Raw genomic sequence first — 22,867 nt, forward strand, 5'->3', positions numbered from 1 at the left:
GACTATAAGCAGGTCTATGGTGAAGCTAGCTTCCCTTGTGGCTCAGATGGTAAAGAATCTGCCCGCAAGGCAGGAGTCCCGGGTTCAATCTCCAGGTTGGGAAGATGCCCTGGAGAAGGGAACGGCTACCCACTCCAGTATTCTTGCCTGGAGAATCCCATGCACAGATGAGCCTGGCAGGCTACAGTCCATGGACTTGCAAAGAGTTGGACCTGACTGAGCGACAACACCGCCACCATGGCAAAGATAAGACTAGAGCTCAGATGTCCTGTCCCCGGAGCTCCTTCTCTGACCCATGGCTTCCCACAGCCCTAGCAAATAATATTAATAGTAGAAATAATAATGCTGCTGCTGATGCCCACAGCATCGAGGCAGTGAGCACCTAGTATGGACCAGCTATGCACAAGTACTTTACACCTGCCCTGAAATGGCTCATCCCCACAACAGCCCCATCAAGCAAGTGCTGTTTTCCCCCTTTATAGACAGGCAGCCTTTGATGGTGACTGAGAGCGTGGGCTCGGGAGCCAGGCTGTTTCTCTGTGCTGCTCACTGGGGGAGGGGGTGGCCTTGGGTGAAAGACTTTACCTTTCACCACATCTGTGTCTTCATTTGAAAATGGGATAGTAGCAGTTCCTGTTCAGAACATTGTCATGAGGACTGAAGAAGTTCATGCTTGCAAAGCACTAGGATAGTAGCTGGCACATGGCGGGAGCTGAATGTGTACACTGAGGGTTGGATAAAGTCCCCTCCCCACAAATTCAAGTGCACCTGGGACCTCAGACACCTTACTTGCATATGTAATGAGTTCAGATGAGGTCCTACCGGAGGATGATGAACCCTCAGTCCAAGGACTGATGTCTTCATAAAACAAAGAGGAGGGAGATTTGGACTCAGAGACACATAGGGAAGATGGCCACGGGAAGACGGAGGCTGAGATTGGAATGAGGCGGCTGCAAGCCAAGGAATGCCAAGGGCTGCTGACAGAAGCTGGGAAGAACAAGGAAGGATTTTCCCCTAGAACCTTCAGGAAGGATGTGGCCCTCCTGACAGCTTGCTGTCAAACTTGCAACCTCCGGAACTGGGAGAAAAAGCAGTTCTGTTTTATTACACCACCCACTTTGTGGTATTCTATTAATGGCAGCCTTAGGAAACAAGTCAGCATTCATTCCCTTGAAATATTTAACAGGAATTTTTAAAAAGCAAATCCATTTGTCTCCAAAGATCAAACTCTTGCCAGTGATACTGCAGGTCCTCTCTGTTTTTTAAATTTTTTTTTAAATTGTGAAAGTATGATGACAAATTTACATGAAACTTGGAAAATACAGAAAAATTTTTTTAAGTAGATAAATGAAGATTTTTAGTTGGAGTTTCAATATCAAACTCTCAAACATTAACAGAATGAATATTCAGAGAAGTAGAAGGATATGAAAAGCACCGAAAGTGCTATTAGCCTGAAAAGCATGAAAGCGTGGAAAGCACTGAAGCAGTTTTCAACGTGAAAACCAATTCAACATAATTAGGATTTATACAATTTTCACATAATAATAGGAACCAATTTCTATTCAAGTTCCCATAGACTGTAAGCCAGGAGACACTGAAACACATCCAGGGATGTAAAACAAGGTGCAAAATTTTCAGTCTAAAGATATTGAAATCGTACAGAGTTTGTTCTCTTATCACTGTGGAATTATATTAGAAATCAATACCAAAAGATATTTGAAAATGACCCACATATTTTCAAGTGCAATGTGGCATTTACCAAGAGAGACCTTCAACTTAGCCATTGAAAGCCTCAGTAAAGTTAGACTGAAAAAAAACACAGACGGTGATAGCAGAGAAGAAAGCATTTAAATGAGAACTTTGTATAAAATGAGAAATTAATATTAAAGATATTTTAAACAAAATCCCATATATTTGGAAATTAGATGTCCACTTTTAAATGATGGGTGTATCAGAAAAATAAATAAATAAAAATTAAAAAAAAATAAATGATGGGTGTATCAAAGAAACAATAACAAGGAAGATTAGAAAATATTTGTAACAGAATAAAAATGAAAAGAGAATTTACTAGAATTTGTTGCATGCAGCTGAAGCTGTTCCATGCAATTAAATGCAACGCGGAGTCTTAAAAAAGGTATGAAAACAAATAATGAACACCAGCATAAAATTTTGTGGGGTTTGAACAAAATCTGTACTTTAGTTAATAATACTGTGAAAAGTAAAGTGTTAGCTGTTCAGTTGTGTCCGACTCTTTGTGACCACATGGACTGTAGCCCTCTAGGCTCCTCAGTATCACTTGTTAATCTCCCGATTTTTTTTTTTATAACATAGTATTTCTTCATATTCTCAGAACTGGACTCAAAGTTTCAAGCCTCATTCAAATTTTCTTAGATCACTAAGATAATAAATTTTCTAGACTTTAGGCAGTAATACTAGATGCCAAAATACATGGAACTATACTAAAGTTTTGAGTGAATATAAATTAGAAATCTAACATTCTGTTAGATTGTGAACAGATTTTACTCTGTTCACACTGAGTAAAACAACAGGAATCAAAATGTCATAAGGTTTTCAGCTAGGCAAAAATACATAAATTTTCTAAAATATATATATTACACATACTATATATATTTGTTGTTGTTCGGTCACTAAGTTGTGTCCAACTCTTAGACTTCATGGACTGCAGTGTGCCAGATTTCCCTGTCCTGCACTATTTCTCGGGGTTTGCTCAAACTCACATCCCCTGAGTCAATGACGCCATCCAACCAGCTCATCCTCTGTCATCCTCTTCTCCTGCCTTCAATCTCTCCTAGCATCAGGGTCTTTTCCAGTGAGTCAGCTCTTTGCATCAGGTGGCCAAAGTGCTGGATCTTCAGCTTCAGCATCAGTCCTTTCAATGAATATTCAGAGTTGATTTCCCTTAGGATTGACTGGTTTGATCTCCTTACCGAGGAACTCTCAAGAGTCTTCTCCAACACCACAGTTTGAAAGCATCAATTCTTTGGCACTCAGCCTTCTTTATGGTCCAACTCTCACATCTATACAGGACTACTGGAAAAACCATAGCTTTGACTAGACAGACCTTGGTCAACAAAGTGATGCCTCTGCTTTATAATACCCTGTCTAGGTTGGTCATAACTTTTCTTCCAAGGAGCAAGCATCTTTTAATTTTGTAGCTGCAGTCACCGCCTGCAGTGACTTTGGAGCCCAAGAAAATAGTCTGTCACTGTTTCCATTGTTTCCCCCATCTGTTTGCAGGGAGAAATATCAATAATCTCAGATATGCAGATGACACCACCCTAATGGCAGAAAGTGAAGAGGAACTAAAGAGCCTCCTGATGAGGGTAAAAGATGAGAGTGAAAAAGCTAGCTTAAAACACAACATTCAAAAAACTAGGATCATGGTATCTGGTCCCATCACTTCATGGCAAATAGATGGTGGGGTGGAAATGGAAATAGCGACAATTATCTTCCCTCTTGTTCACAGCGTTTCTCAAGCTTTTATGGTTTGTTTCATGGTGGTAGTGAGGAGGCAGTCTGAATTAAAAAGGGCGCAGACAGCTGAGAGCCAGTAGCCTTGACTTGTTCGATACAACTTTGGGGATGACCTTCCCTCTCCGAAGCCCACTTTTCTCACCTGTAAATGGAAGATAAGAATCCCTGTTCTGACAAGAGATCAAGTGAGCAGTGTGTGTGAAAGTACTCTGTAAACAGTCCACTGCCTCGCCTGTGTGATGGTGTCAGGATGTCTGTCTTTGAAGAAACCAAGCCTGATACAAGAATGAAAAAAAATCACAATGAATCATGAACAGGAACAGAGCCATCCTGTGAAGGTTGCCCCCAGGGTATCACATGGCTCATCTGATCTTCACAGAGGGTCTACATTGTCAGGACTGTCAACCCCCCGGCCCCAAGGGAAGCCTGACAGCCACACGAGTAGAGAAGAATCCCGGCCTCTTTTGGTGCAAAATTGTTCAACCAGCCACACAGCCCCTCCTGGGGGAGGGGAGAGGCCGGGAGGATGGGCCCAGGATGTTGATCTCTTCTCCCACCTCCAGAGATGTTTGCTCTCCTGAGATTATTAACCAGAACAAACAGTGAGAGCAAACTCTGACAAAGCCCACCTGGACTTTGAGCTGCTTTTTAAAAATTAATCCTGGACCACAAGGACGCAAGGCCGGCAGTAAACAGGAGTGCTGACCCTCTCCCCCCTCTAGCCCTTGGGGTGGAAGGAGAGAGGCTCTGGGGCCCCTGTCCTCCTAAAGGATCCAGGGTCCAAGGGTTCACTGAAATTGGCCAGGTCCCAGAACACTTTCAAGGGGAGGGCAAGGGCCTGACCACGCAAGAGGGCTTCGAGCCTCAGAGCCAGCGCAGGAGGGAACAGAGGCCTGTTTCAGATGAACACTCTGGGCCCCCGAGAAGGAAAAGAACTTGTTCATGGTCCCCCAGCTTGGGAGTGACCGAGCTAGAGGTCAAATGGGCCTGACTCCAGAGCCTAGGCTTTCCCCCATCCTTTATTCATCCGTCCACTCATTCATTTACCAAACATGCTCTCCAGGCTTGGTGCTGAGGATAGGATGGAAAACAGGACACACTCCCCAGGAGCGGGGGCAGGGGTGAGAGAATCTGGCAAGATGAGTAGGAATCAGCCAGCCAAAAAGGCATGCATGGGGTGGGGGTGGGGTGGGAGGAGGAGAGGGTATTCCAGACAGAGGAAACAGCAACTGTAAAGGCTTAGAGGAGGACGGTGGAGATAGAAATGTATATGGAATGCAGAAACGAACAAGCCAAACCACAGGTCTGGAGCTTGGGAGACAAGAGAGATGTGGAGTGAGCCAGGCCAGGGAGGTGGGGAGGACCAGCAGGGAGGACTCTGATGCCAGCTCAAGGGGATTGCTGGTTGTCTGGAGTATCTGGGGAGCCCTGGTGCGTTTTCAGAAGTGTTCCTGGATTTATAATCAGGAGAGATGGGTGAGGAGGCAGTGCAAGTGGAAAGCTCAGGAAAGCAACTCACTGGGAAGTTTTCCAGGAAGAAGGAAGGGGCCGGAGCACTGGGATCTGGCAAATGGACCAGCAGGGACATCAAAGACATTAGGTGGCAGTGGCCAAGGTCGGGACCTTCCTCTGCTAATGGAGGAAGGGGGTGGCAGGGAGACTTTGCCTCCCCACAGCGAGGTATCCAGCTGTGGGCCTCATTCCAGGGCCTGACCCTGCCCACGTCGCTCAGACTCAGAGCCACAACCCTTCCCTCCAAGGAGAAGCTGGAGGCGGCAGCACCCAGGACTTCATGAAAGTGATGGAGGAGGCGTTATTCTCAGTGCCTAGCTCTGCCTAGGTTTTGTTTCCCATTCCTGCCGCAAAGAGCCAGGCCACCCACAGGCTTGAGTTCCAGGCCTGTGACTTGTTGGGTGACTGTGGGCAGTCTTTTCTCTCCTTGACCTCACCCTCCTCCTCCGGATTCCTGATGCAGGTATAATATCATGTGACAGAGGTGAAATAAGCACGGGGTATGGAGCCTTTGTGAAAGTGCTCCCAGGGTACACGTGGGAGGGACCAGTGTCATCACAGGCACTTAGCCCAGCGCTTGGTTTTAGGTAAAGGCCCCATAGGTAGCAGAAACCACAGGCAAGAAGGTGTGAGCACTCCACGTCCACTAGAGGGCAGCAGAGAACGTCAGAAAGAAAGGAATTTGTCCACAGGTTCGTCCTTACAGACCTGGAGGCGGAGGCCAAGAGTCAAGGCCAGCCGAAGCGGTAGAACCAGGGTTGGAATCCAGCTTTCCTTGCCCCAGGCCTGCTTACACCCCTCTGATGAGTGTAGAACACTCAGCTTCTGCCTTGCCTATCCCCACCCTGGCCACAGACCTGGATGCTTAGATGAGCCCCCTTTAAAACTAGCTCCCTATCTGGAGAAACTATTGTCAGCTCTGTTCGGTTCAGTTCAGTTGCTCGGTCGTGTCTGACTCTTTGTGACCGCGTGGACTGCGGGGCGCCGGGCTTCCCTGTCCATCACCATCTCCCAGGGCTTGCTCAGCCTCATGTCCATCGAGTCAGTGATGCCATCCGGCCATCTTATCCTCTGTCGTCCCCTTCTCCTCTGCCTTCAATCGAGACTATTATAGATAGGTATTTTAGAGTATACTTATTGTTAATAGTTTATCTAAAAGCTCATATCACATTTACATTTTTGAGGAGCTTTCTTTCTTATTGTTTTTAGAGGTACTTTCTTTGTTGACAAGCTTGTGACAGATAAAACAATATAGCGATTTTTAACTTATAATAAGCCTAGGCACAATGACAAAAATAAAAATAAAAAATAAATAAAACTAGCTCCCTGCCCAGTGAATTCAGTTCTCCTGGTGAACTAGGATTGGGTGTTACTGCTATTGACCACAAGGGCTGCGACCACTTGAATAAGCACTTAGGTTCATAATGTGTGCCAAGTCCAGTGCTGAGGACTCAGCAAGCACGTCATATTGAATCCTCTGGTTAAGGTCCCATCATTTCACTGTGATGGTAGCCCATTTTGCAGATAGGGAAATCGAGGCCAAGAGATCAGATGACTCAGTGTCAAGGGTCACTCAGCCAGTGAGTAGTGATCCAAACCCAGATCTGTCTCCCTGACGGCCGAGTCACGCTGCTGACCTCCCAGATCCTTGTCCCCTGATACACAGTGGGGCCGTGGTGATGTTCTTTCAGACACCTGGAACAGAGGGATGGCTGTCTCCCTTCTGTACTCCTTACAGCATGAGTGAGCCTGGTTCTCCCTTCCCCGGCCAAGAGCATGCTTGCTTTCTGCCACAGCAAGACTTGACCCTTCTCTTCTTCCTCAGAGACCAGCACTGTGCTGGCCACTTAACAGCAGCTCAGAGACCACCTGATAATCAACTGCCTTAGAACTGTGAGCAGAAATGTAGGTCAGACCCCAGAACAGACCACCCAACTAGAAGACAGCTGAGGGAGACTGGGAGATTGAAATCACCATGGCCAAATCCTTGAATCACGACCCATGAATGAGTGACTGAGGTATTCCCAGACACCATTTTAAATGCAAAGGTCCCTTGAATCGCTGATTTTGAGTTATCCTGTGCATCATGCCTGGCAGGATCCCCAAGCCTTCATCCAGCAGAGTGATGACCAAGCAGCTGAACTTGCACCCAGACTGTCCTGGGTTCCAGTCACAGCTGTGACCCCTTCCTGCCTATTTGGTCTTAACGGACTTCAACTTTCTCAACCTGTCTTTTCTTCTGTTAAATGGGGTTCATAAGAACTAATAAGGGCGTATAAGAATTAAATGATGAGAAACATGTCACTTTCTCGCTCCTTGGAGAGAGCTGAGCAAATAATAAATGTTAACCCTGAGTGGAGGGTCCTCTTGCGTGCGTACTCAGTCGTGTCTGACTCTTTGCAACCGCATGGACAGCAGCCCACCAGGCTCCTCTGTCCGTGGAATTTTCCAGGCAAGAATACTGGAGTCGGTTACCATCTCCTTTTCCAGAGGATCTTCCCAACCCAGGGACTGAACCCGCATCTCCTGCATTTCCTACACTGGCAGGCAGATTCTTTACCACTGGGCCACCTGGGAAGCCAGAGGATTCCCTTGCCTGTGTGCACACTTAGTCACTTCCGTCGTGTCTGACGCTTTGTGACCCCATGGACTGTAACCCACCAGGCTCCTCTGACCATAGTATTCTCCAGGCAAGAATATTGGGCTGCTCTGCCCTCCTCCAGGGGGTCGTCTCTACCCAGGGATCGAACCTGGCGGTTCAATGCAGACGGGTTCTTCACCGTTGGGCCACCCAGGAAGCCAGTGGACCCCCTTAGATGCTGTCAGTTCAGCCTTGTGATTGTGGGAGCAGGTGGCTCAGCTTGCAAAAGCAGCCCAGAAAGTGAGCCCCTTTGGAGTTGGGTGTCCTGGAGACCCCGCTGCCCCAAGAACAGAGCTTGTGGCCCAGGGCGTGGCTAGCTTTGTACCCCGGAAGAAAGGGCTCCCAGAGGAATAAACTCCCAAAGGCCTGGTCTGCATTCAGGAAGAGGACACAGGCGTTTTCCTGCTCTTTGCAGGCGGGTCTTATCTGCCCTGCATTAAATAAAGCAGGACCTCAGCAGGCCTGCCCGACTCCTGGCTGACCGAGTTGACATCACCCAGTATCCTTGGAGGGACGAAAATAGCTCTTTTCTGAAATCACGAGACAAGCCAGACTCCTTGGAAAGTCCCACTGGCCTTTCTTGAATGAAGACAAATGCGTCTCTTGTGATCAGCCTCCCTGGAAGAATGGGAACTCTTCCCTGGTTTCCCACTGGGTGACAGAGTCCTGAATGGCTAATCTCTCCCTGGAAGAACCCGTATTAGAAGGCTCACCTTGTAGGAAGGAACCAGCAGAGCTGGATGTCAACTTTGTGAGTCTGTATAACCAGAGTCCAGATATTGATGCAATTCCTTTCCTGGAAAACAGGACTGGTAGGATATTTGTGCTGAAAGCATCCATTAGTAATAAAAATAGTAATAACAGCCAGCATGTATTTAGCACTGACCACTTGCCAGGTTCTGTCCTAAACAGTTTACATGGATTCACTTTTTTAATCCTCATATCATCTCCTATGAGCGCATTAATTTCTCATAGCATAAACCAATCTTATCCCTATTTTCAGAGGAGGACTTAGATTCAGAGAGGTTAGTTACCTTTTCCAGGCTCCCACAACCATACATTGGGCAGACAAGCTGATAGAGGCAGAGGGTTTGCCAAGGTTCTGTAGCCAGGAGACCACCCACATGAAAGGCTGGATTTTCAGGGTCCATTTCTAATTCTCTTGGTTCTGGCTAGGCTGCACAGAATCCTCCTTCCGTGGGTAGGCCTGTGAATAATTACTGTATCTCTGGAGGTGATGAGGTTTCCTCATTGGGTTAAAAGAACTTGGGAAGTCCATTCCTTTGCCTTATTAAAAACTTCTGTAGAGTCTGGCTTTGTTGGGTTGTGTTGAAATTCAGTGGAAATTAACTTCTCCAAGGAGGCTGTTCTTTCTTCTTAGTGGCTCCTGGTTGGATAAAAACTCCTCCTCTATTATCCCTTCCTTTGTGTTCCTACTGTGTAGCACTTGGCATGGTTGTTGAGCTCACCTATTCAAGGGCCAGACCATCCTAGCCCAAATCGCTTCTGCCATCTACTAGCTGTGTGACCTTGGGAAAATTTCTGAGCTTCTTCTTGTATTGGTTTCCTCACTGCAAGATGAGGATAATAATAGTACCTACTTCACAGAGTTGTTGTGAGAAATGCAACATGGATACATGGCCAATGCCGGGAATGATGCTTGGCACCAGAGAAATACGCTAATCGTTATTATTTATTTCATTGCATAGCAATTGTCACTTTGATTGTCCTTTTCTCCCACTTGACTGGAAGCTCTCTGAGAATAGAGCAGTGGCTTAAGGTCGGGCCAGGGTCCTCATGCCTAGTAGGCCAGGCCTGGTCTTCAAATAAGGACTTTGGCTCAGTGGTGAAGAATCTGCCTGCAATGCAGAAGACGTGGGCTCAATCCCTGGGTTCGGAAGATCCCCTTGAGAAGGAAATGGCAACCTACTCCAGTCTCCCTGCCTGGAAAACCCCATGGACAGAGAAGCCTGGTGGGCTACAGTCCACGGGTGTCACTAAAGAGTGAGATACGACTTAGCAAATAAACAACAACAAAATGTACAAGGAGTTAGAGATAGTGTAATCTGAGCCAGGGGCTGAAAGAACATTCTCGAGGAAGACACTTGTGGCCAGCAATTTTTTTTTTTTTTTTTTGGCTGCCCTGGGTCTCCTTTGTGGCTCTCGGGCTTAATTGCCCTTTGGCATGTGGGATCTTAGTTCCCCGACAGGGGATGGAACCTGTGTCCCCTGCATTAGAAGGCAGATTCTTAACCACTGGACCACCAGGGAAGTCCCTATGGCCTTCTTTGCTGGCCTGTAAGCGTGGATGTCAGTGATGGCCAGGGAGCTTGAGGGTCTGTTGCCAAGCAGGCTTAGGATCCAGGTCTCCTGACTCCAGTCCTGGTCTCCGGTCACAGCACCAACTCGTTCACAAGTTCTAGTAACTGTTGCTCCTTGTTTCATAGCAAGACTACCCCCACTTACCCAACTGCACTCCATCGCGTTTGCTTAAAAAATTCAGATCATTTTTCAGGAATTCAGAGAATTCCCTGGTGGTCCAGTGGTTAGGACTCTGCACGTTCACTGCTGAGGACGTGAGTTCAAACCCTGGTCAGGAATCTAAGATCCCATAAGCTGTGCAGCGTGGCCAAAAATAAAATTTAATAAATAAAATTAAATAAATAAATAAAGGAAGACAAGTCTTTGGAAGCTCCACAAGGAGACAGAAACAGGAAACATAATCTAAGAGGACACAAAATAGCCCTCAAAGGGTCTGGAATCAAGTCAGTTTGGTGTACAAAACTGAATTAAAATGAGTTGGGGCAAATGTGTCATTAGACAAAAGGAAGAAAGACCCTGAGAGAGAGAAGGCAGGATGTGAGAGAAAGCTGATGCAGATCGAGGGATGGGGGTAAGACGTTCTCATCAGGCAGATCTTCACAAGCTCTCATGTTCTCTCCACCTCTTCGGGTCTACCTTGGGGTTGGTCACTGAGATGAAACCTCATAACCTTTTAAACCCAAGCATGCACAGGAGTGCTCTTCCTGAAGTTTCTCTTGTCCTACTACAATGTTTTCACCATGCTCCCCATTCTGCATTGGCTAAGAGTTAGTGTCCCCAAGGATCTGGAGAACTGGATCAGAGCTCTAGACATTAGGTTGATCTCTGGATTTGACAGCATTCTAGAAACTCACAGATGGGCTTCCAAGCACTGGTAAACATCCTCATGCTTAGCTAAAGATTCTGGAGAACCCCTCCCAACTGCTACACAGTTTTACAGTTTCCAGGAACTCTTCTAGGGATTTGGAACTCTGGGAAATTCCCACAGCCCTTCAGGATTTCTAATAGCTGTCCCAGTTCTAATGTATCAGAGACTTTCTTCTAAGTTTGACAGTTCTGGAGAACTGCTACCCCATGTCATGGAGGACAGAGAACGTCCCCCAATTCCAGCATTCTGGGGAAAGTCAGAAGTGTCCTGTGGGATCTACAGTTCCAAGTAATGATGACAATCCTGGGATCCTGTGGACTTCTTCCAGGTTTAGGGATTCTGGACAAGCTGCAGTTGTTGAGTAAGGATGCTGAGAGGGAGGTAGACACACGGTGTGTGACATGGGGGTGGTGAGGACTCATCGCTTTCAGTCCTGTATTATCTCTGGGAAAGTAAGTAGGGACTTTGCTGAACTGGAACCAGGAAACTTGAAAATCGTGGCTGGCTCCAGCAGGAGAAGGAATTGTCCAAACAAGAATGAACCGGCCACAGCCAGGGTCCCCCTGGGTGGTCCCTGTCCGTGTTTCCCAAGGCGGCCAAGGAAAGCTTCCATGCTCAGTTCCAGGGGCCTCCTCCGCCTGAGGCTAGAGACCTCCCAGCAAGCAGGGGCACAAACAGTAAGTGAGATAAGGAACCTCGGGCGTGGACGAGCCCAGGCTCAAACCTGCCGAGCCACACAAGCTGATGCAGCATCAAAATTATCTAGAGTAGAAAAAGGTGGCTTTATGGCAATTATTAGGTTCACCCTCCTTCCACCCTTCATGTCTCTGCAAAAATGTCACCTGCATGAGACCTTTCTTAATGCCCCTGTTTAGAACTGCACCCGCCCTAACCCGTGGACCGCCCTCCTGTCTTTTGCTCCATAGCCTTTATCACTATCTGATTTCCCATGTCTTTTGCCCATTTTCTTGTTTCTTGTCTGTGTTAACAGTAAGGCTCCTTATTATGCTCCTTACTGTTAACAGTAAAGCTTCTCAATGCTGGCCCAAAGTGGGTTCTCAATTTGTTAAGTAAAATTTTTTGGAACCCAGACTGTCAATTCCATCAGGTCGTCACGTTGACTGAAAGCAGCTTTTGGCTAAATTGTCCACAACAGACAAAGCCTTGTGCTGCAATCTTTCCACGTGTCAGTGGATTTAATCCCCGTGACTGACCTGTGAGGGGCTACTATCCTTGTATCTGTTCTGCAGATGGGGTGACTTGGGCTCAAAGCAGTTAGCTCACCTGCCCAGGGTCACTCCTGGTAAGTGACCACATTGAGACTTGAGCTTGCGTTATTGCATCTATGGACTGAGCTCCAGCCACCCTGCCTGGCCCAGTGCCGAGGGTGAATGGCCATCACCCCACCTCCCTGGGTTCTGCCTCCGTGTACTCTAACCTACAAACACCTCTCTTCTCAGTCACAGGTCTTGCCTTTCAATACCTGGCCACTGGGGGCTCCAGCCTGGGCTGACCCTGCCAGACCCAGCTTCAGGGACAAGGTCTCCCGAGACAGCCTCAGGAGTCAGGAGCCCTGCAGCGGGGAAGGCTCAGAGAGTACTGGGTCTTCCCTTGTTTGGTGTTGTGCTGGGGAGTGGGGTGGGAGCAATCGGACTTGATTTTCTTGACTTTTCTCGGACCAGGCCTATGGGCATGTCTGAACACTGTCGCCGGTGATGGCTGTGACCCCTCCCCAGGACGACCCCAGTCCCCTTGATTCTCTCCAGTGGCTCCCTAGCTTGTCCTCTGGCCTCAGCGTCCCTCTCGCCAAGTGCTCCCCAAGCCCATGGCTGAGGCTGGCCTGCCTGGGGTCTTGCCTGAGCTAAGTGTCCAGTGCCCAGGCCTCAGGGGCGGCCCAGCCCAAGCGGGGCTTAGGTACCGCTGGCTGAGGTCTCTCACCTCTCCCCACACCGGGCATCTCATCGGTCTCCCTCCTCCAGTTCACCCTGACCAGTCGGTCCACCTGCCACAGGGGCCAATGTGATCTAAATGCCCATCGAAGCTGGTGGCTCCTCAAGACGCTTCTGTGGCTCTCCTTTGCCCTTGGGACAAATCCCAACTCCCAAAGTGGCCGAGGCCACACACTTCTAGAATGGCCCTGGAAACCTTTGGAATTCTGAACCTTTGGCTCTGCAGCCCGCTTCTCACCCCCACCCGCCCTAGGCCAACTGCCATTCACCCTGAATCATGACTCTCTTTGGCAAAACTTCCCTGATGATTTCTGACTGGGTGACCCTCTGTGCCTCTAGCGCTCTGGGTTTCTCCCATCAAAGCATGCGTGTGAGGTTGGAAATGTTTACCTGTCTGCCCCCCACCAGACTCTGAGCTCCCTGGACAAAGCCAGCTTGACCCGTGTCAGTCTTCTTTGCCACCCTGACTTACAGCTGATGCCAGTGGGGTTTACTGAATGTGTGAGTGAATGTGTGAACAAACAACGGGATGAGCCACGTGGGGTCTCAGTTTCCCTAACTATAAAATGGGAGAGTTAGGTTAGCCTCGTGGCTCCTTCTGTATTGCAGTCCTCCCACTCACACCCCTAATTTCACAAGTCACATCTGGACTTACCTCTAACTGTGGACCCACAGCATCCTACTGGGCATGTGCCGGGAATTGTGATATTCCTAATCTCCTTGGCCCTCACTAGAGATCAACAGGACAGGGAGCCACGTCTAAAGGACTGAAAGGCAGGCAGTGGCCCTGGGAGGGTGCGGGCCTTGCCCAGGGGCTCAGAGCCTTCTGAATCTGCAGCTTCAGAAGTCAGGCCTTATGATGCAGGACCAGGACACGTGAGGCTGGCACAGAGCGTGCAAGCCCCTCAGTCCACCACCTGCCCCAGCTCAAGGCCAAAGCAGTCTCCCCCAGGTCTCCTTCATGGAGATGCTCGCCATTCCCTCTCCCCATGCCTGCCCAGTGGTGCACAGTAGTTGCTCAATTAAAATGTGTATAGTACATAAAATGGTTCTCCAATTTGTGGATCGCCCACCCAGTGGCTCTAAGGGTAGGGCTAATGACAACCTCTTTCAAGAGGACTTAAGCTACAGCTGCGCCTCCTGGGACTTCAACCCTGAATATTCATTGGAAGGACTGAAGCTAAAGCTGAAGCTCCAATACTTTGGCCACCTGATGTGAAGAGCTGACTCACTGGAAAAGACCCTGATGTTGGGAAAGATTGAGAGCAGGAGGAGAAGAGAGTGATAGAGGATGAGATGGTTGAATGGCATCACTGATTCAAAGGACATGAGTTTGAGCAAACTCCGGGAGATGGTAAAGGTCAGGGAAGCCTGGCATGCTGCAAACTATGGGGTCCCCAAGAGCCGGACACAACTGAGTGACTGAACAACAACAACACATAAAAGGAAATGAGAACCTGGAATATTCCTGCTCTGAAGGGGAAGGGGACAGTCACCTCTGCCAGGAGTCCTGGTCTCCTCTTCCTCAGGACCCCTGCTCTAAGAGCCCCTCCTCTCTGGGATTCCCCCAAGGGCCAGAGCCTGACTAGTCGGAAGACAAGACCAGCCAGACTTGGAGCTGATGTCTCTCTTTATTCATGTATTTCATCACCTATGGCCTGGTTTCTCCTGAATCCAGTCTCATTTCTCCGAGTCTGGGGTGGCACCCACCCTTTGCGTCCACAGTTTGCCCCATCAGCCCCCACCCCCAGGCCTGAGGACCTGGTCTCTGCCCAGCCCATCTGCAGGCTGGAGCAGCAGCTGCTACCCCATTTAACAGATGGAGAGACTGAGACCCAGGAGTGCAGAGCCCAGTCCAAGGTCCCGTGATGGTCTCCTGGGTGTCCACGCTGCCCGCAGCAGGCCGGGAGGACCTGGCGAGGACTCCGAGTGCCCTCAGGGAGGGGGTGGCTGGCTCCGGCCACGTCGCAGGGAGGTGCCGATCTGGTCTCTGAGGGCCTCCAGTCTCCGGGCCAGGTTTGGAACTGCAGCCCCACCTAAAGGGCACACGGTGAGGCTTGAGGCCAGCACTCCCTTGGGCCCTGCCCCACCCAGGCCCATCAGGGTCCCAACGTCCTCTGGGGAAGTCTCAGACGGCCCCCCCACCCACTCCACCTCCATGTACACCACGGGCTCCGGGATACATCTGGGAGTGCAGGTGGCTTCAAGAAGAGAATTCCAGGTTTGAGAAATAGAAAGATCATGGAACTCTCACCACTTAATCCGCCCCCTATTTCAGAAATGGGAAGACTAAGGTTTGGAGGTGAGTTCCGGCCCAAGGTCACAGAAAGCGCCAGCAGCCCTTCCCTTGCACCCTTCTTCACCTCTCAGCACTGGCGATGTGTTCAGAGGCCCCATGGGCAGGGGGGGTGCAGAGGGTATCACTTTCTCCTCGGTCAGCATCTCAGCCAGAACCTGGGTCTGAGCCCACTCACTGTGACTCCTGGGCCGGGGGAAGTTGGGTGGTGGGAAGTGAGCCTTCAGGTTCCCAGGCCTTTTCCCTCTCCCCCCCTCCCCCAGTGCCCCAGGGCTGGGCTCACCTCTCCCTCGAGCACTTGGCAGAGCTAGGGCAGCATGGGGGCGCCCAGGGCGGGGGCCGGGCGGACGGGGGCTTAGAGCTGAACATCTGCAGGAGAGACCAGAGTCCACAGGCTGGGTGATCTCCGCCCTGTCTGTGCCCCACTGCCCCGGGGCTGATCGTGACACCACGCTCCCTGCCAGGCCTGCCCCAGGGGGCACTAAGAATGTCCGGTGAGCATAAAGGGTGGGGGTCCCTTTTTCTGTGGGCGGTGGGTGGCCCTTGTGAAGTCCTCTCTGGAGACGAGGCACTCCACAGGGGCAGGAACCACGTCCGCTCTGTGAATCCTCAGCGCCCAGAACAGGGGCTGCCACACAGCAAGGAGTTTAGGGGAGAGTTACTGAATAAGGGAATACTCACTCATTAAGTAAATGCATTCATCGACTCATTCATTCAGTGCTTAAATGAGTAATGCGTGAGTGAATAAATGAACAAGCCAATGGCAGAGTAAGTTCCCGAAAGAAGGTAGAACGGGGAGGAGAAAGAGGCGAGGTTAACAGCTATTTCGAACCCTGGGCAGAGAGAACATAAAGCCAGCCACTTCCCGCCATGACCCAGCCCAGGACCCTGGAGTCCCCCGCAGTTCTGGAGCCTTCCAGACTATGGGCCCCTAGATCCAGGTCTCCAGTTCTCCCCGGCCTTCCGGACTTCCACCTCAGCCTTTCCTACCTGGGGCAGGTGGAGTTCCCTCCGTGGGCAGGCCCAGTGGGCCAGGGGCGCACAGCACAGCGGGCAGAGTTGGCAGCGGGGGCAGAGGGGTGGCGGGGCCTGCAAGAGGTCGTGTCAGGGGCTCCGTGATGTCCCTGCCCCTGCCTTCTCCGGGCTGGGCAGAGACTCACGTGGCACAGAAGAGGTGGCACCATCACACAGGGACACGGTGGGGCTGGCCCAGGGCCTGGCTGCTGAAGGTAGCAGGCAGAGAGGAGACGCCTGGAAAGAAGGGTGGGCTCTGTCTGTGTGGAGCCCTCAACGCTACCCCCAGCCTGGCGCCCAAGTCCTGATTTAACAAACACTCGTGGAGCCCTTATTACATGCCAGGCGCTGTTCTCAGATCTTTACATACGAATTCACTCCATCCGGTCTTTAGAACAATCCTGGGAGGCAGGCACTGTATTGTCTCCATTTTACAGAAGAGAAAATCCAGGTGGTGAGAGGTTAACAGACTCACCCACGGTCACGCTGCTGGTGGCAGAGCTGGGGTCTGAGCCCCGGGGGTCCGGATCCAGAGGGCAGATCTGACTGTTTCGCCGAGCCACCCCCTTTCCCACCTGCCCTCCATCCTGAAGGCTGGTCTCCAGCCGGCAGCTGCGCTCACCGCTCCAGCTCGCGGACCTGCTGGGCCAGGATGCGCTGCTCACCGTGGGCCAGGTCCCGGCTGCTCTGAAGCTGCCTCTTCTCTTTCCTGGGAGGCAGGGCCGGCGGGGGCATCAGTCAGCTCCTCCTCACTGCAGCACAGCATGAGCCCCAGGAGGCAGGCAGGGACAGGAGAGGAGCCGGGGGGAGCAGGGAGGGGTGGCATCTTGGCAGAGGGGGCCCCGCAGTGAGGCGCAGGGCACAGCGTCCGGGCTGGGGGGTCTACCTGAGCCTCTCATTCTCCAGCATGAACTCCTGCAGCATCCCGTAGAGGTTCCGCTGAGCCCAGGCCACCCGGGCCCCACTGAGTCCAGAGGCTGCGGGGAAGAGGGAGGCAGCTGGAGCCCCAGGAACCCCAGAGCCTAGCCTCATCCCGCCCCCACCCCCAGGGAGTTCATACCCTTGGGGTCCATTTGGCCCAGCTGGGACCGCAGGTGACGGTTCTCCTCCTGCAGCTGCAATAGCTCAGTCTCCAAGTGCTGGGGCGGCTTTGCCTTGGGGGACTGCAGAGAAAGAGGCCCAGGGCTGCTGTGTACGGTTACACAGGTTTCGCACTGCACAAGGTGGTCTGGGGTAGGGGAGTCAGTGGAGCCTAAAATCCAGCCCAGGCCCCACTTGCCCACTTTGAATCCTGGTCCAAGGTTACATATACTTGGAGGGCACACCTTGTTCTAATGGCAGGAAAGTGCCATGTGGCCTCAGCTGCCTCCCTGGAGGGCTTGCTCTAAACTGCACCCTGCTCCCTGTCCAACCCCAAACTCAGTTCTGTCCAAACCTTGGTCCAGATTCTGACCCCAAATAAGACCCCACATCAGACTCCAACTTAACTCAGACTTAGTCACAATACCAGCTGGGATGTTGGCTAGACTCTGAAGCATGTCCTGAATCAAACTCCAAGCCTAAACCTACCCTAACCCTGACCATGAACCCTGACTGCGACCCCACCCTGCCCAAACATAACCCAGTCATCAAGATTTCAACCCTAATCTCTGCTCTGACTCAGTCACAGACTTCAACCATGGCACTGATTCAGGCTCCAGCTGTCGGATGGCGCCCACCACCTCCCCGCCTGTCCCTCCGCTCTGCCTGTGGCTCTGCCCACTCACCCTGGGGGCCTGCGGCCGAGTGGTGACCCGCTGAGCTCGGCTGGCATATCTCAGGGTGCTGAGGGTCTCAGGAAGGCACTGGGCTGAGGGGGACACGCAGGCCACCTGGGGAGGACTGCCCCTGAGTGCTCCTCTCTGGGAGCCCTTCCTCAGGACCCAGCCCTCCCTGCCAGCCTCCCGTGGATACCATGAGGGTGACCCCATGACCCCCCAGTGAATCCGCCAGCAGCTTGGTGAGTTTGCTGTCCCGGAAGGGGATGTGGCTCTGCTTCCGCTGTGGGTCCAGCAGCAGCGAGATGCAGTGACCTGGGTGGGGAAAGCGTGGTCACCCTCCATGTCCAAGGCCACCCAGCTGGGACGCTGCAGAGCTAGGTCTCCACCAGGCTTGTATGTCTCTAGGGTGTCTCTTTCCACATGATCTCATTACCCATTCAGACTGCTTGGCCACCAGACTGGGGCTCCCACCTTGATTCCTAATGCCCACCAAAGGGCTTGGCAGAGGGGCTTAGGAAACATCTGACAAATGGACTGAATGAAGAGATGTTTCCTACACATCTTCCCACGCGTGTAGAGAGGAAGGCCAAGGTAGGTCCTAGCTATTAAAGACCTCAAGGCCAATGACCTGGGGGGTGGGGAGATGGGAAGACAGGTTAGTGCCCTTCTCCTCCCTGGGCCTCAGTCTTCCCAAATGCAACAAGGGTCAGGTTGAATGTCTGAGGGCTCACACCCTGCATTAAGTGTTTCTACCTCCCCAATTAGAATGCAACTGTATCCTCAGCGTTTGTAGATCCACAAAGTTCTATGAGGGAAAGCATGAGACACCAGTAAGCTGAGGCCCCAGGGAGGCCTGTGGCTTCTGGATCACAGCTCTTTAACTCTCCTCCATTCCCAATTACTCCCCTGGTTTCCCCACTGTGGATGGCTGTGGGTAAGGCACAGAGGAAGGACTCAGGCAGTCAGTCCACTCAGATCTCACCCAGGGCCAGCAGGCTGCGGTTGATGCTGTTGGCCTCAAGCATCAGCTCCCCACGGGATCCTGTGGCTGCCACCTTCTCACTGCCGGCCAGGTCTACAAAGCACAGCTTCCCCCCGGCAGGGGGTTCCCCGGGGTCCACAGGAGGCATCTGCTGGGGTTGGAGGATCAGGGCTCTGTGGGGACTTGGGAGGGGCTGTCGTCATCAAAGTCACAGGGCCAAGGGTTTCCACCATAACCTCCCATGCACGCCAAGTTGGTTTATCCATCCAGAGGCAGACCCTTGCTGGGTGGCCCTGGGCTGCTCCTTTCCAAGCTGGGGCACTCACAGTTTGGTGGCTGATGTAGAGTGTGAGCAGGGCATGGCTTCGGCTGGAGGCCTGGTTCAGGGTGTTAGCGGAGCTCCTTCGACGGCTAAGACCTAGAGAGGAAAAACATCCTAGAGTTGGATACGGTAGGAAGAGCAAGTGGTCACTGATGAATAAAAAAGGAGCGAAGAAGACATCCTGATAGAGGGGCTGGCTGGTGGAAAGGCATAGCGGCAGGAGTGGAATGATGGGTGTTGAATCGGGTTCTAGCTCGAACAGGTGAAAGCGGATTGGAGAGAACTGAGGGGAAGAATGTCAGTCTGATTCACATTTGACTAATATCAACATCTCTCACATTGCAGTGTGAACAGAGAGAAACTCAGGCAGAGAGATCAACTGGGAGGCGTGGCACAATGCTCGGTCGGAACCCTGAGACTGCCACAGCTGGTGCTCAATAAATAGCTGATGAATGGATGGGGAGACCCAAACAGAAGAGCCTTTAGGCCAGGGCTTCCCAGGTGGCTCCGTGGTAAAGAATCCACCTGCCAATGCAGGATTCACGGGTTCGATCTCTAGGTCGGGAAGATCCCCTGGAAGAGGAAATATTCTTGTGGGGATAATCCCATGGACAGAGGAGCCTAGAGGGCTACAGTCCATGGGGTTGCAAAGAGTTGGATACAACTTAGCTACTGAGTATGCAAGAAGTATGACTTTTGCTATCAGGGTTCTGGAAAGGGATAGGGATGTGATTTGCGTTGTTTGATGCAGAAGCATGCACTTACAGGGGGAGATCCCTCCAGGGGTAAAATTGAGGCTTGAAGGAGGCAGAAGCCTAGTGCTGCAGAGAAGGGTGGGAAGAGTCTGGAAGGCAATATCAGTAGGCCTGAGGGGTAGGAGTGGCAGGCACCCTTGGTTTGTGTCTGAATTGCTGGTTTGCTGGCCCTTTTCTCCCACAAGGGTCATGTCTGAACCCACAGCTCCTGGGACCCCGAGAGCACTAAATGAACAGGTGAAATACTTGCATCCCATGTATCCCAAAGCAGCTTGAAGTAGCACGCACCCATTTGCAGAAGTTCCATGAGGGCCCCCAGGCTCCCAAACTCCACCACCCGCAGCTGCTCCACATAGAAGCCCCGGGTCTTGTTCCAGCGAACAGGGAGGGGCCGGGGAGCCCCCAGACTCAGCAAGTCCCGAACCTGAGAGAGGAGGGCAGAGGGTGAGGGAGGGGCCTGAGTCCTTGTTTCATCCACCCCCAGACCTTAGGGTCAACAGCCACCTCCCCCCCCCCCGCCCCCACCTATTCTATTTCCAGTTTCCTTGGAAAGAAATGCCTCCCTTTCCTTATGGGCTGTCTTTCTGGCCATCCCGGGCCCCCACCTGCTCATTGTAGATCTCCAGGTAAGAAGCCTGGAGAGTGACAGGAACATCCAGGTGCTGCACGCGGTCTAACAACCAGGTGAAGGTCCTCTGCACGATGCCAGCCAGGCCGGGGGGCACAGGCAGCCCCTCTCCCTGGGAGCGGAAACAGCGAAGCCCGGGGCTGGGCTACCACCACCACCACCACCGTTATAATCACTCTTTGTAGGGCACACTGTGCCCGGAGAAGGCAATGCACCCCACTCCCATACTCTTGGCTGGAAAATCCCATGGAGGGAGGAGCCTGGCAGGCTGCAGTCCATGGGGTCCCTAAGAGTCGGACACGACTGAGCGACTTCACTTTCCCTTTTCACTTTCATGCATTGGAGAAGGAAATGGCAACCCACTCCAGTGTTCTTGCCTGGAGAATCCCAGGGAGGGCGGAGCCTGGTGGGCTGCCGTCTATGGGGTCGCACAGAGTCGGACACGACTGAAGTGACTTAGCAGCAGCAGAGCACTGTGCCAAGTTCCCATACCCACATCTCATTTAATCCTCGGTCAGTCTTATCACTTTCATTTCACAGATGGAAAACCTGAGAGCTAGTGAGTAAAAGGGACACCCGAACACAAGTGCTCTGGATTGGCCGAGACCCTTTACCTTCCCTGATCTTTCCTTGCCAGCAAATAAACGGCGCTGGGCTGCACCGTCCAATTCCTTTCCCTCTGGGAGTCTGCCCTCCCCAAGGCTTCTCGCTCGCCCACCGATCCTTGACCCCCGGGGGCTTTGCTAGAGCTCGGCCCACCTGGGGAGGAGGTCCGGTCAGGGTGTAGGTCTTCCCGGAGCCGGTCTGGCCGAAGGTGAAGACGGTGCAGGAGAAGCTGCGGGCCGCAGGAGTGTGGCTGTACCGAGGCTGGTGCGTGGTGGGCGTGGGGGAGAAGGGACGGAGGGGGGGCGGGGGCGGGGCCGTGGGCGGGCGGGGCGGCCCCCGGTTTCACTCACCCGCGCAGCGCCAGCTCGCCCAGACGCCGCACGCCGCACGCGCGGAACACGTCATCTTGGGTGCTCGCTCCGTCCAGCACCGCGCCGAAGCGGAAAGCCACGTCTGGGCCCCCGCCCGGGGGGCTCACCTGGGGAAGGGGGACTCAGAGAAGAAGGCGGGGCACCCTGGGGAGGGCGGAGCTCGCCTCGGGGAGGGCGGGGCCTGGGGGAAATTGACCTGGAGGGACCTGGCGTGTTCCCCGAAGGTGTTTTTTTGGGGGGGGAGGGGGGCGGGGAGGTCCTTACCTGCAGAGTCCGGGTCCCTGAGCAGTGCAGCACGCTCTGCTCCCCTCGACGAAGCTCGGCAGCGCTCATGGGACGCACCCTGTGGTCGGACGAGGCGGGGAGGGGCCGGATGGTCCATCCGGACATCTCCATCAGTCCCTTCCTCGCTGCAGCCCTCCGAGCCAACCTACGCCTGCCTACCTGAGCACCACCTGGATGGGCGTTTCTGGCCCCTCCGGGCCCTGCTCCAGGTTCCGCGCGGGGTCCCTGTGGCAGCAACTCGAGTTAACCATCCGTGTCCCTGCGGCTCCTTGAACCTCCCTGAATCTGTACTTACCCGTCCGGCGACCCGCGTTCCTCCATGTCCTGCTTTGCACACAGAGTTAGCTCCGCCCGAGTCTGGTTCTTTTCCCTCCCCAGTACCCTCCCCCTTCACACTGGGACTGGCTATACACACTTACATCCCCCACTCTCATCGCCCCCCTTCCCCAGGCAATCATCCATCCGGAAAGGCTCGACCTGCCCAGGGCCAGCTAGTTAAAGATTTACCCAAACTCCCACCTGCGTGGTGGAAAAGTCTGGAGCTAGAGGGAGGGTTCGGGAGTCTGAGGATCTCTTGCCCTTGGCCAGTCCCATCAGCAGGGACCACCAGACCAACCTCCTCTGTGCACAGATGGGGATACTGAGGCCGGGACTGGGACGGGCTCAGCCCAGGCCACACAGACAGTCTCGGCAAGCATGGGACCAGGCTCTTTCTACTCTCTCCTCATACTCCTTCCGTTTTGTAATCTTCCTTCCCACCTCATCCCTCCGCAGCAGTTCCAGCTGCTTCCAGCTGAGCCCAGGGAGGGGAGAGGGGTCTAGAGGGACGGGAGGGGCCCAGGTCCCAGTTCCAGGAAGATGCGGCTGGATTGGATTCCTGAGCTTAGCTGGACCACTAAGGCTCCAAAGCATCTGGTTTAAGCTTTGGGTCACCTGCCTCTCCAAGGCCAGGGCAGTTTAACCCTCTCCTGGCCTGGCTGATGAGAGCAGCAGAGATGTCTGTGAATGTGCTGAGGTGGGTGGGGCAGTCACCCATTCAGGGCCAGTCTCCACACAGGGCA

The 22,867-nt window shown here is 52.5% G+C and overlaps 1 protein-coding gene across 6 annotated transcripts; it reads right to left on the reverse strand.

Annotated features, from left to right (window-relative positions):
• Positions 1–14,406: 14,406 nt before the first annotated feature.
• KIF12 (kinesin family member 12) lies at positions 14,407–22,650 on the reverse strand. 6 transcript variants are annotated; one of them, XM_043453056.1, is made up of 20 exons: positions 22,102–22,650; positions 21,966–22,031; positions 21,786–21,864; positions 21,501–21,628; positions 21,304–21,379; positions 20,522–20,689; positions 20,205–20,340; positions 19,166–19,257; positions 18,840–18,990; positions 18,051–18,169; positions 17,864–17,968; positions 17,158–17,260; positions 16,984–17,074; positions 16,720–16,806; positions 16,244–16,334; positions 16,074–16,172; positions 15,367–15,452; positions 15,151–15,284; positions 14,942–15,056; positions 14,407–14,823 (listed from the first exon to the last, which is right to left on the reverse strand). In XM_043453056.1, the coding sequence occupies exons 1-20, from the start codon at positions 22,125–22,127 to the stop codon at positions 14,439–14,441; spliced, it is 2,337 nt and encodes a 778-aa protein (XP_043308991.1). In that variant the 5' UTR covers positions 22,128–22,650; the 3' UTR covers positions 14,407–14,438. The 6 variants fall into 6 exon arrangements, with proteins under 6 accessions (XP_043308991.1, XP_043308990.1, XP_043308988.1 ...); XM_043453055.1 differs by having other exon boundaries at positions 20,522–20,656; positions 22,102–22,130; XM_043453053.1 differs by having other exon boundaries at positions 18,840–18,987; positions 22,102–22,130.
• Positions 22,651–22,867: the final 217 nt, after the last annotated feature.

This window comes from Cervus canadensis, chromosome 30 (assembly GCF_019320065.1).
Source record: "Cervus canadensis isolate Bull #8, Minnesota chromosome 30, ASM1932006v1, whole genome shotgun sequence".
In the NCBI taxonomy this organism is placed as follows: Eukaryota; Metazoa; Chordata; class Mammalia; order Artiodactyla; family Cervidae; genus Cervus; species Cervus canadensis.